This window comes from Akebia trifoliata, chromosome 10 (assembly GCF_017979445.1).
Source record: "Akebia trifoliata isolate Shusen 1 chromosome 10, ASM1797944v1, whole genome shotgun sequence".
NCBI classification, from domain to species: Eukaryota; Viridiplantae; Streptophyta; class Magnoliopsida; order Ranunculales; family Lardizabalaceae; genus Akebia; species Akebia trifoliata.
Window position 1 is genome coordinate 28,392,776 of NC_141384.1, and position 13,970 is coordinate 28,406,745.

A 13,970-nucleotide genomic window follows, 5' to 3' on the forward strand; every position below is an offset into this window, starting at 1 on the left:
TCCAATTTTGCCCCCAACCCTAACCAAACCAAGACGTGTGCACCCCTAGCCCCCACCTTGCCAGGTGGTTTGCGAAAAAAATAAATTGTAAAATACACAGGCGAGTTCCCAAATAGACCCGAATCATGCAGACCGGTCCAAGGCCCATTGGGGCTTGCATTATGGTATTTATGATTTTACACGGCCCATCGACACTGCTAGTTATTATATGAACTGTGGTGTGGTAAAAGTTGGTGTGGCAATAGCGCACGAGAATCGCGTAAAAACATCTCCAAATTAGCAGCCCAAACTCGAAAAAAATAAAAGATAAAATAAAAATCGTCTCTCTCTCTCTCTATCGGCCGCTCCTTCACTTCGTCTTCTCCAAGCTACTACACGTACAGGTTTAGTTTCTCTCTCTCTTCTTTTATTTTAAAGCTCGGCGGATATCAAAATGACTCGGATTATCGGACGAGTCAATCTGTTGAACGATTTACATTAAATATCTCAATCTAAGATCAGAGACCGAGATGACTCAACTCGCTCGAGTTGTATCGGACGAGCTTTAGAAACCATTACTAAAATAACAGTAATTTCTTCTTTAGTGGGGGCGTGGGTTTGATGCGAAGTGTTCTGTTTAGGGTTTCAGACAACAACTACTCTAAACAACTAAAAAGACTGCTTCTTTGCCCTTCTTCTCTCCGTCCATTTTCTGCTTCATCAAGAGAAATGGTGCGTAGTCTCTCTCTCCCTCTCTTAAATTCGTTTGAGTTATATTATAAGAGAAATAAAATCGAAGGCTTGATTAAACCTTTGAGAATTTATTCCAATTGTAGGTTCAACCAGAGATTACCGAGGACCTTGAAAGAAAGAAAAAGAAAGAAGAAAAGGTTTGATTTTTAACAAAAGCGGCCTTTTATTTATAGATTTTTGATGTTATTTTTAATGGGTTGAGATTGTAAATTATGATAAATTTTTTTTGGTGGTTTTTTTTTATATTATAAATTATTTTATTTTATATATTATGGTTTGAATTTCTTGAATGACCCAAAGATATGGTTACTTTGTAGGCAAAAGAGAAAGAATTGAAAAAACTGAAGGCTCAACAAAAAGCTGAATTAGCCAAACTTCAGGTATAAATTAACAAAATTTATTTTTTCAGATACTGATTGCGGATTCTGTTAATGGGTGTGTTTCAATTACTGATTTTGAAAATGAATTAATGTATTATGGTGTTTTTAATGCAAATTGACTTGATTTATCTTTTTATGTTACACACTCAAGGCACAAAAAGCTCCGAATCCCTCGAAAAAGAGTGAGAGAAAAAATGCCAAGAGAGATGCAGATGAAGAAAATTCCGAGGATTATGTTGACCCATTGACCCCTGCGGGCGAGAAGAAACATCTTTCTCGTCAGATGGCAAAGCAATATAGTCCTACTGCTGTTGAGAAATCGTAAGTAGCAAGTTAGTTTCATTCAAGTTCCATATTGACCCATCTCTTATAACCTCTTCTTTGGTTATATTTATTATGTTTTAGGTGGTATAACTGGTGGGAGAAGTCGGGCTTCTTTGTGGCAGATGCTAATAGCTCCAAACCCCCATTTGTGATTGTAAGTGCCTCATTGGAAAAATTTGGGTCATATATATAGCAGGATTTTTGTCGTTGGAACATGTATATGCTACACACACACATTTAAACTACTAACAACATAAACAATACATGAATATGCCTTGTTCAAAAATGGAAATGTGATATACTCTATTAAATACATTGATGAATTATTTGGTTGGTTTTTATGCATTTTAATTATGATGTTTTACAAGTAGTTAGCTTTGATCTAGACAATAGTTTTTAGATGTACCATATTTTACATTACCTTAACTGATAAGAAAAAGTGCAGTACAGGACTTAGACCCATAGCTCAGTAGGTTTGACAATTGCAAATCACTTTTGAGGTCGTGGGTTCAAGTCCCGCTTACCCATTAAAAAAGAAAAAAAAGAATAAAGTGCATTACAATACTTGTCTTAGGGCTTTCAGTTTACAAAATTTCTGCGAGGCTTCTCAATTAGAGACTAAATGTAGGTATGTATAAAATTATAGGGAATACTATGGGGATGGCTAGAAAAGAAGCCGTCATCTGGTATAAACCTGGACTTCAGGTGTCCATTGTTGCAATAGAGGATATTTTGGTATTTTGCTTATGGGCATTTTTTAATTTTCTTTAATGTTGGTGATTGGGATTTTGTAAGGCAATTCAATAGTCCAGATTTTTCCCAAGGTAGGTATGGTTGTTCAGGGGCGGATTTACAATGGGGACAATTGCCCAACAAAATTTTTTTCGAAGTCTACAGGGAGTTGTGAGGTATTTTATCTGCCGCTATTGCCCCCACAATATTTTATCTTTATTGATTGTCCCCACAAAGATTGTTTTTGCTCGTGGTGGACCCCATGTGGGCAAAACCCTGTCTCTCTCTTCTTCTTTTGGGGTGGGTCAGCTCGACCTCCCCTTTCTGTATTTCTTTCCTTTATCAATAAAAATAAAACAAAAAAATTCTTAGCTCTCTGCCCCTGGGGGTTGTTAGGGATTACCTAAATAACATCTATTGTAAGGATAAGTGAGATGCTTCTGAGTCATTGTGTTTTTGAAGAGTTTCTCCATTGAACAAGGGTTTAGTTTATTTTTTGAGTGATTTACATCTACTTTTATAGAGTTTGATTGAGCTTGGCTCCATTCTAGTCTATTGTGTTGTAGTTGTTTGTTGGGTGTTGCAACATTATCCAACATGTGGCACACATCTTGGGAGGTTGGCATGAGCCCACCGTTTGATGGAATTAACCTAGGAATTTTTCAATTTAAAAAAAAATGATATAAGCATATGAGTTGCCTCACTATATAGCATGGCATGATGGATATGTTAGTTGGGGTCACTTGGTTTGCTTTTCGATTCTAGTCTGAGGTTAGAGATCTCTTGTGAAGGAGCCATTGAATGATGGGTATTAAACTACCAGCATTTATACCACATGTGCGACATAGTCAAGGAAACCTGGCTTATGTGGACTTGGCTTCACTAACACTACAAATTCAAGCAACACTGTGAGCTCCAGACTGATGTCAACATGGCATGTTAGCTGTATTCATTTGACTCTGTTTTGACCATTTAATTTACTTACGATATTGTGGTGTGAGTTACTATTGCCACACCAACTTTTACTAACGCCACACCAACTGTGTGCAATTCTTTGGTATTTACATAGGAATTGGTGTGTCATTAATAAAAGTTGATGTGGCAATAACAGCTCTCTATTGTGGCTCGATTGAGGGGAAGGTGGTCGACTCTAGCTCCTTCACACAGGCAGGGGGGATAACTTATTGTTGTCCTCCCATACTAAGAGGATTTTTTCTATGAAGTTAGAAATTGTTTGAATTAATTGATTTAATATTCCAATTTTTTCTGATTTTAGTACGAACTTCATAACAATTTAAGAATCATTTAAACCTATCAAAAAAAAAAAAAAATCATTTAACTATGCATGAATGGGATTTTTTTTATTTATTTTTATAGTGATACAAATAATTGGCCTAAACCCTCGACCCTATGCATGAAAGAGAATTTACATTAAAAGGGACAAAACAATGAGTATACAATGAATTAAATTTGTAAACTACGAGCAAGGAACATAGGTAAGAGAGATTTCATCTCTACTGCTCTACTGACCCTCCATGTGAATTCAAGATCATTTTTGGAGCTTTTTGTTGTTGAAATTTAGGTCCAAAATGTCAAATCATATCCCTTCACTTCGTTTCAACTTCACATACTTTTTATTACGTATTACCACATTACGTCATCTTTGGTAGATAAAGAAAAATGGATAAATATTCTGCAGCAGTTCTTGGAACTCAGAAATATGGTCAATTAGTTTGGTTAGGTCTTAAGGTTCTTTTAGCTAGATGTAGAAGGGTGTGTTCTTTATTGACGGTCACGTGGTTGATCATTTGTTAATTGTGTTTGACTTATCCACACACACAAAAAATAAAAAAATAGAACATGTGCTTTGGATTTTAGACTTCAATTAATGTCAATTCCCTTTGGTTGTTTGTAGGTTCTGCCACCCCCCAATGTGACTGGGGCTCTACATATAGGCCATGGCCTGACTGCTGCCATAGAGGTGGCTTATGACTCATTCATTTTCTTCTTATGTTGTTTTTGTGAGGCTATTTTAATACATATTGATTTCCTACATGTAGGATACCATTATTCGTTGGCGTAGAATGTCTGGATACAATACTTTGTGGGTGCCTGGAATAGATCATGCTGGCATAGCAACACAGGTTCTTTTCCCTGGGGTGTCTTTACCAATTGTTTACTTTTTATTAATCTTTTTAGATGAGGTGGTATGGGGAGACATATATTTACTTGCTAAATAAAATTACGTAAACAATGTTATCAACAAAGCTTTTCCATGCTATTCATGGGTATGAAAATTGCATTCACTTATCTTTTGAATCTTCTAACTTATTTATGAGGTGATTTTATGACTTGTTATTTGGGCAAATTTATTTATTTATTTTCGGGTGGGAAAGTGGGTTGGTGGTTTGTGTTCAGCTGTTGAAGCTCAAGTTCTTTCTTTAAAATAGTATTGATGCTAAAATATATTTCAAACAAAAGTTCCTTTAATTATTGGTATTTGTGATTAGCTTATTATAGAAAACCAATATATTTTATCATCAATACTATTTTAAAGAGAGAACTTGGGCTTCACTGTACATGATTCATTTTCCACAATTAAAATGCCTTCTTTACATTAAATCAAACAATCTGAAATTCGCAAAACAACCCTTATGTTAACCATAAAGGCAATTACATTTTTACCGAATACAGCAAGTGATGTATCAAATTGTTTACAATAATTTATCTAACACTTAAAATTTTTTTATGTTGGTTTCAGTGTCTATTTTGCTCAATGTGGAAATTAATAATTTTTTCATGGAAATGATGAAAATGCTGAGGAAATCATCATTGAAATAGCTGGAAATGACAAAACAAACATGAAACACACTTGAAGTCATCAAATTACAATAAACAATCGGAAGGAGTCTGGGAATGAATATCAATAACATAAAACAATAATAATCTCATCACATTATATCCAATTAATTAGAACATGAACAGTATTATTGGCAGACACATTAATGCATCTGCTAATTTTCTTATAATATGTCAAAATGCGTTGATATATAGAAACCTACTCATTTTCTCAAATAAAACTTAAAATAATATTTTGGTCAAAATTTATTGTTCTCTGAAATATTTGCACTAAAATCTTGTATTTTTATACCTGAAATTTGATTATTCCATGTTGAAATTTATTGATCACTGAAATATTTCAGCACTGTGGAAATATAAATAATTTTGGTATTGTTATGGAGATGCCTTTAAACTTAATGTCATGCTTTCTGGAGATATTCTAGTGTGCAACACAATGCTTTAGCACTTATTATCACTGATGCAATATGTCAAAGTCTCAGATCAAACATAATTGAGTCCATAAGACTGATTCTCAATTCTGTGTAGTTTATTACCATTGTTTTATCCACATTTTAGGGGAGAATTGAGGCTGCAAAACATTATCTAGAGATGGATCTTCAGTCATTCATGTTTCCGAAGCTTGAATTAAGCAATTGAAGTCATCAACTATAGAAAAAAGTTAATTGGGATTTTGTTTTCGTTTGAATTTTCATGTTTTACATTATCAAAAATTGCTGCACTTTGTTTGTTCTTATCCTGGTTAGGTTTGAGATACTGTATGTTGTTCCTCCCCACTTCCCCCTCCATCTCATTTTGACTGTACTTTGCTGATGTTATTCGATAACTTTCCTTAATATCTGATTGCCATTCCGCAGGTTGTTGTGGAGAAGAAGATAATGCGTGAAAATAAATTAACCAGGCATGATCTTGGTCGGGAGGGCTTTGTATCTGAAGTGAGTTTGAACAGTGACGAATTAGTTTTAAATGTGAATGATCTTCCTATACAAATATTTCTTACCTCATTAACCTCTAAATCTCGGTGCATGTGGTTGATGTTGTGGTGAAAAGGTTTGGAAGTGGAAAAATTCGTATGGAGGTACCATTTTAAATCAAGAACGTCGATTGGGAGTCTCTCTTGATTGGTCCCGCGAGGTTAGGATTTCAAAATTTTCTTCGATTGTTGAGAGTAACCTTTGCCTTTGCTCTAGGAAAAGTAACAATTAAATTGCAGCATTTTTTTCTTTTTGCTGTTTTTATGTGGTGCATTATTGTTGTTTTTTCTTTTCTTCTCTTTTTCCTTATTGTCAGTGCTTCACAATGGATGAGAAAAGATCAAGGGCTGTCACAGAGGCTTTTGTTCGGCTATACAGGGAAGGTCTTATTTATAGGTATATCTAAATGAGACATCTTTATATATATAATACTTGCCTTTTGCCATCCTTTTTTTTATTTAATGTTGTTTGTCTGTCTTCACATATGTAAATAGGTAGGTACATCCATCAGACTGATAAGTTTCATGATTTTTTCCATTGCATTAAGTTTTTTTTCCCCTTTATTTAGTGATATAACCACCAAAAGTCTGTTTTATAAGTCTATTACTAACATGATTATCGCACTTATGCTATGTTCACTTAATATGTTCTTTTTAAAGTTTTATATCTGTTTGTCTTCTTCTGCAGGGATCATCGGCTTGTTAATTGGGATTGCGTATTGCGAACGGCTATATCTGATATTGAGGTACACCATGATCTATAAATGGTGTATTTACTTGTGCCTTTCCTACATCATGATAATTGTTGAATGTATATTTTACTCCACTCTCGGGTATGTCATACCCAATTCAACCACGCGACCCTCTTGGGTATCTCTCCCCTCTCCAATAGATCGGTCTTTTGGAGTAGTTGGTTGGTTAACATGGTATCAGAGTGTTAGGTTCGTATAGATCACGGGTTCGATTTTCTTTCCACTCTTATGGGTGAGGGGGAATGCTAAGTGTATATTTTCCTCCACTCTCGGGTGTGCCGTACCCCAATTAAGCCTTGTGACTCTTTTATATTCATAGTTCTCCCCCTCTCCAATAGATCAGTCTTTTGGAGTGGTTGGTTGGTTTACAATAATTGCTTGGTGTTAAGTTGGCAATCTTAGCTTTCCATGTCCTGTGGCTTGGAGAACAAACATCCCTTCAAAGGTTTCGGTGTTTATGTGGCTCGCTACGCTTGGAAGATTGCCGACCATCGATTTGTTGAGAAATAGAGGTTTCTACTTAACCAGTTTTTGTAGTCTTTGTCAAGTAGACGGGGAATCATCAAATCATTAGTTCTTACATTTTCGTTATGGTTACAAGATTTGGAGCCATTATCTAAATTTTTTTGGGGTGGTGGATTGCTTGCCTAACTCAGTGAAAGTATTGATGGATAGTTGGATGGAGTGGGGTAAGTATCTTACAAAGACAAAGCGGTCGTTATGGGATTTACTTCCATTTGCATTGTGCTGGCTCATTTGGAAGGAAAGGAACAATTGGGTGTTTGCTAATAAAGTTAGGGATGAGCACAAGTTAGTTTTGGAGGTGTTAGCTTTGTTATTCTTTTAGTGTAAAAGGTTTAAGGAATTTATGGGCATTTTTTTCGAAGATTTCCTTGTTAGATGGGAGAGGGTGAGCAATGTAAGTATGGGGTAACTCCAGCGTTTTTGGCTGTGGCTGCCCTTTGTTAAGTTTGTAATGTTTTCTTTCGGATGGTCTACTTGACCTCCGTTTTTCTCATAAATGAACTTATCTTTACCTTTCATAAAAAAAAAAGAAAAAAAAATTGCTTGGTGTTGTAGGTAGATTACAAGGACATTAAAGAAAGGACTCTATTAAAGGTTCCTGGGTATGAGAACCTGGTGGAGTTTGGTGTTTTGACATCTTTTGCTTACCCTTTAGAGGGAGGGCTCGGTGACATTGTGGTTGCCACAACAAGAGTGGAAACAATGCTCGGTGATACAGCAATTGCAATACATCCTGAAGACAAGAGGTACAGCCATTTGCATGGAAAATTTGCAATTCATCCGTTCAATGGTAGGAAACTACCCATAGTTTGTGATGCAGTACTAGTTGATCCAGAATTCGGGACTGGTGCTGTTAAGGTACACTTTAAAATCATGTTAGATTGTTTTGTTGAGGTTGCTATATTTACTATTTGGATATTTGCTTTAACTTTCGGTCATGGCTCTTGCCAGATCACTCCAGCTCATGATCCAAATGATTTTGAGGTTGGAAAACGTCACAATCTTGATTTTATCAACATTTTTACTGATGATGGGAAAATAAATAGCAATGGTGGTTCAGAATTTGAGGAAATGCCACGTTTTAAAGCTCGTGTTGCCGTGATTGAGGCGCTGCAGAAGAAGGTATTGTTTCAACATAATATAGCATTGTGTGCTTTAGTAAGTGAAGTAGAGAATTAATGTCCATATATCTTTCGTGAACATATTTGTCTAAGTCAAATTCGATAGGGGTTCTATTTTCTTGTTGTTCTGTAGACCTCCACTTGCATATCTATAGAAAAAGTTGTGACAAGTCTATGAACTTGAAAAAAATGTTTTTTTATTGGTTTACAAATTTAAAAATATTGCTCCTATGTTCTGGAAATGCCACACTTTGACATGTATTAGCTAATACTATGCAATGCTTCTCTGCAAATGAGAATTTAAAATTATTAGCAAGTGCTCCATTTTATCTTTTTTATCTTTCTTTCTTTTCCTGTTCAGTAGTTTTATTGTTATCTATGTAAAATATTTCTCAATTACTTCTAAAACTTTCTTTGCATTCAGGGGCTTTATAGGGGTGCTCAAAACAATGAGATGCGCCTCGGAGTATGTTCAAGAACCAATGATGTTGTGGAACCAATGATAAAGCCGCAGTGGTTTGTTAACTGTAATGGTATGGCGAAGGAAGCTCTTGATGCTGTTATGGATGATGATAATAGGAGGATTGAGATCATTCCAAAGCAGTACACTGCAGAGTGGAAGAGGTGCTGTCACATGCCATCATAGCTTGTATGATTTAACATTTTTTAGTGGGTACATTATATGGAACAGCTAGTATGATACAAGCAAATTTTTATTGGCTCAAGCTGACCTGATCAATTATCTTTTTGGATCTATCACATTCTTTTGGATGATCAGGAAGATATGAAGGGGAGGATTGTAGTCATTAAATTGGGGATAGATCTTCTTGATGGGACCCCTCAATTTTTGGTTATCTTGTTGCATGTGCAATTATGCGCTATTTTGACGTGCCAACTTAGCTAAGTGGTAAGACGTGTGGAGTGTTGTTCCCACGTCCTAGGTTCAAACCTCCTTGAACTCAACTTCAGTTGCCAACCAAAAAGACCAAAATGCACTATTTGCATGACATTGCTTCTTTTTGTCTTTTGTTCCAACTTCAATATTTCTATTATATTATTTTAGCTGAAACAAGTCTACATGTTAATTTTTTTTGTGGATTTTAAATATTACAGATGGTTGGAGAATATTCGAGATTGGTGTATATCAAGGCAACTTTGGTGGGGTCACCGTATTCCGGCATGGTATGTTAGTCTAGAGGATGACCAATTAAAAGAATTTGGCGCATACAACGACCATTGGGTGGTTGGAAGGAATGAGGAAGAAGCTCAGTTGGAGGCAAACAGAATGTTTGCTGGGAAGAAGTTTCAGATAGGTCAAGATCCAGATGTTTTAGACACGTGGTTCTCTTCTGGTCTCTTCCCATTGTCTGTGCTGGGCTGGCCAGATGATACTGACGATTTGAAGGCATTTTATCCATCTTCGGTTCTTGAAACTGGACATGACATTCTCTTTTTTTGGGTTGCTCGGATGGTGATGCTGGGAATGAAACTTGGAGGTGATGTACCTTTTAGAAAGGTGAGTAGAGTATCCTTGCATTTGTGTGGAATCATGTTATGATACAAAGCTGTTCAATACATTTAGTTGGTCTAGTTGATATGCCTTTGTTTTTGAAGTGAAGACTTGGATTCACTAAGTTTATCTGCAGGTTTATTTGCACCCAATGGTTCGCGACGCACATGGGCGTAAAATGTCCAAGTCGTTGGGAAATGTTATCGATCCACTTGAAGTAATAAATGGGGTATCCTTGGAAGGTCTTCACAAAAGGCTGGAGGAGGGTAATCTTGACCCTAGTGAACTCGTCATTGCCAAAGAAGGACAAGTGAAAGATTTCCCGAATGGTATCGCTGAATGTGGTGCAGATGCTCTCCGTTTCGCCCTTGTCTCGTACACAGCTCAGGTTCTCTTATCCACCCGTCTATTTCTGCTGTTCTTTCTTGCCTTCATAATTTTGAACTATCATAATAATAATTAATTCTTCCTCCAGTCGGATAGGATAAATTTGGATATTCAAAGAGTTGTCGGGTACCGACAATGGTGTAACAAACTATGGAATGCCATTCGCTTTGCGATGAGCAAACTTGGCGACGATTATACCCCTCCTGTAGGTCTAGTGCTGGAATCTATGCCGTTCAGCTGCAAATGGATACTCTCAGTCTTGAACAAAGCCATATCCAGAACCGTGTCCTCACTTGATTCCTATGAGTTCTCAGATGCAGCCAGTGCAGTATATTCATGGTGGCAATTCCAATTGTGTGATATATTTATTGAAGCTATCAAACCTTACTTTGCTGGCACCAATCCAAAGTTCGACTCTGCAAGGAAAGCTGCCCGTGACACTTTGTGGGTTTGTCTAGACAACGGGTTGCGGTTGCTCCATCCGTTTATGCCATATGTTACAGAAGAACTGTGGCAGCGCCTTCCTCAAGTAGGTGGAAGCCATGCCAGAAAAGAATCGATAATGATATCCGAGTACCCATCGGTTATGGAGGTCAGAAAAAATTCTAAATTTTTTATGGAAAATAAAAGGGCCATTGAGTAGACCATTAGAATAGCTTAACAGGGTGGGGGCCATGGTTTTAAGTCTCCATTTTGACATCTTGTCTTGGACAAGATAAACCATTTATCTTGGTTTATAATTATTTATTCATATATACATAAAATAATTTTAATTTTTTTTATAAAATAAAGTTGATTAGAATACGTATTTAAATAATGCGGTTCATATTTTATTTAGATAATACGTATTTAAATACTCTGCCTTGTCTATCTGTCTCGTTGATGGACGATACCGAGATGACTCGTCCAAGCATCACGGTCTCGGGCGTGATTTGAAACTATGGTTGGGGCCACGATAGGATGTTTGCTACCTAGTGAAATTTTCAGGCTGTAAACATTCCGATCAAGCGATCCTTACCCTTACATATTTTACTCGGTTAGTAGAGGTGGTGAATGTGCCAGAGAAAATGTTGAGAATCATCTGATTGGTTGATTTATGGTAAAAAACTGAAAAATGTTTCTCTTGGTGTGACCCCATGGATATTGATTCTAACCCCCTTAATGTTCACCACATTTATGGTTGACCAGAGATGTACCTTGTATTATCTCAAATAATAATTTGATTCTTGGTTTTTTGGCTTAGGCATGATTGGTTCATCCTGTTGTTTTATATTTAACAGGATTGGACAAATGAAAGAATTGAATATGAGATGGATCTTGTTGAATCTACTGTGAAATCACTTAGATCCCTCCGCTCGAATTTGCCTTCAAATGAAAGGCACGAAAGGTAAATATCTGTGAGTTTTTTTTAATTGTGTTTACAGAAGCAATTGACCTAAGTTTCATTATTTTCCTTTGCACTCCAATAGCTTTTTCTGATTTGAAAAAAATTCTTAATATTGTGGCTTTCTTTAGACGACCAGCTTTTGTGGTTTGCCGGACTGATGCAGTCACTGAGATCATTAAAAGCCACGAATTGGAGATTTCTACTCTTGCCTCTCTATCATCTTTGGAGGTAGGTTTCATTGCTTTACTTTTGAGTTGGATTCAGGGTTAAATGTTTTTACACAAATATACATACTTGGTAGTTCGAATCTCTCCTTGTGATGACTATCATTTTTCTACTCATGTATGAACAACAACTGTTATTTATTCTCACTATGCTATCTGTAGAATGTACATTGGATTGTGCTCAAGGGGAAGATGTTTATTTCTTTCCCACCTATTCCAGTTGTTCCCACTTCCCAGAGCCTCCAATGCTCTTGACTTTTTTATATAAGTTCATAAATTCCATTTTGACATTTTTTTAATTGTTAATTGCATTTTTGTCTCACACTCTGGTCCTCTCTTCTCTATGGTTAAAATTTTTAATGCCACCAAAATAATTTTTTTGCAGGTTTTGGGTGAGAATGATGATAGGCAAATTGAATGTGCGGTTGATGTTGTAAACGAACATCTTTCAACTTATCTCCAGCTACAAGGAACCCTCAATGCAGAAGCTGAACTTGAAAAGCTTCGGAAAAAGAAAGAAGAGATACAAAAGTGAGTCTCTTTCTCATGGCTCAATTTTAAATTTTTTTTTCGTTTGTTTGTTGTGCTTCTTCTTGGTTTTTTTTAAGGGGTGTGCATTTTGCACCCACCTAATTGCTCATCTCACCCACTTTACTGTTTTCACCCACCGTTCCTGACCGAATCTGATTCCTCTTCCTCCTCCTCCTTCTCCTTCTCTCTCTCTCATTCGCCTCCCCTTCTTTCTCATTCTTCTTCTTCAAACCTGTGTAAGTTCATCTCACCCACTTCACTGTTTTCACCCACCGTCCCCGACCGAATCTGATTCCTTCGTCTCCTCCTTCTCCTTCTTCTCTCTCTCATTCGCCTCCCCTTCTTTCTTGTTCTTCTTCTTCAAACCTGTGTAAGTTTCAACTAGGGTTTCGTGGTACAAAAAGCAATACCCTTAGAACTTGCAAAATAGGTTAGCAATGATCTTGGAAACCTCAACTCCTAATCTAGTAGTAGTTAAAAAATCTTGGTAGTGGAAATTTTTTTTTTTCAAACAGTGATTCATTTGGTAGATCGGTACTGAATTCGATGACATAGATTTGGTAGGAACAATGCTCCAAGTGGTAGGTTCTTAAAGAGTCCTTTCAGGTGGATTTGGTAGGATCCAATCGAGTCACAATGTAAATTTTCAGTAGCTTCCTATCTGCAAGTAATTTCACTATTTATTAAAAAATAACATTTAAGTGGGTGAGATGGGCAGAAAAGTTGGTGCAAAGTCCGGCCCTTTTTTTAATTATCACATACAGTTGGGTTGTTTTGGCATCACCTTTCTCTTTTAAATTGCCAATTTACCTCGTCGAGGGTTGTATGTCATAATATCTTGATGGGTTGTAGAAATGCCATGTTACTACATTTATACAGAATGGAAGCGATGTAGTTGATATTGCTTTGGTTAGATTAGGTTAGGTTGTCTTACCCACAAAACTGCAGTAGTCCTGAATTGAACTGCTATTTTGCATTTTGTTTCATTGTTTCCGAATTTTGTTTGGCAGGCAACAGGAAAACTTGAAGCAAAAGATGAGTGCTTCGGGTTATAAGCAGAAAGTCCCAACCCACGTACACGAAGAGAACGTTGCAAAGCTAGAGAAGCTCATGCAAGAACTTGAGATTGTCGAAGAAGCAAATCGCAATTTGGAACGCACAATCACAGGTGGGGATGATTGATTGGAAGAAATTAAAATAATCTCAATATTTATTAGATATTTATGGTCGATAATATAGAATAGCATATCGTCGGCAATTTTCTATATTTAGTTCTATTTACAAGACTTTAATTTAAAAGGTTACATCACTTTTGGAGTTGTGATTGGGTTTCTTGTGTTCTTGTTAAATCAATTTATCATTATCCAAGCTATCCTCGTTTTGGTTTTCTCTAACGGTCGAATCTTTCTATTTTGTTTCATGGATAAAAGATTTACTTTCTGGATTCAAGGTTCTTTATTTAAGGAGTATAATCATGTCTTCTCTTTTGTTTCCCACAATCCCTCACAGAAAGAGAGCTGCTATTGGCATCCC

At 36.4% G+C, this 13,970-nt stretch overlaps 1 protein-coding gene across 1 annotated transcript; it reads left to right on the forward strand.

Moving 5' to 3' along the window:
- Positions 1-327: 327 nt before the first annotated feature.
- On the forward strand, positions 328-13,622 carry TWN2 (valyl-tRNA synthetase / valine-tRNA ligase (VALRS)). The gene is made up of 22 exons (XM_086455225.1): positions 328-383; positions 585-711; positions 816-869; positions 1,050-1,112; positions 1,264-1,433; positions 1,518-1,590; positions 4,084-4,149; positions 4,229-4,312; positions 5,885-5,962; positions 6,078-6,161; positions 6,318-6,397; positions 6,689-6,746; positions 7,833-8,135; positions 8,229-8,399; positions 8,823-9,022; positions 9,512-9,914; positions 10,045-10,296; positions 10,384-10,887; positions 11,576-11,682; positions 11,811-11,910; positions 12,292-12,437; positions 13,448-13,622. The coding sequence occupies exons 2-22, from the start codon at positions 601-603 to the stop codon at positions 13,617-13,619; spliced, it is 3,279 nt and encodes a 1,092-aa protein (XP_086311351.1). The 5' UTR covers positions 328-383; positions 585-600; the 3' UTR covers positions 13,620-13,622.
- Positions 13,623-13,970: the final 348 nt, after the last annotated feature.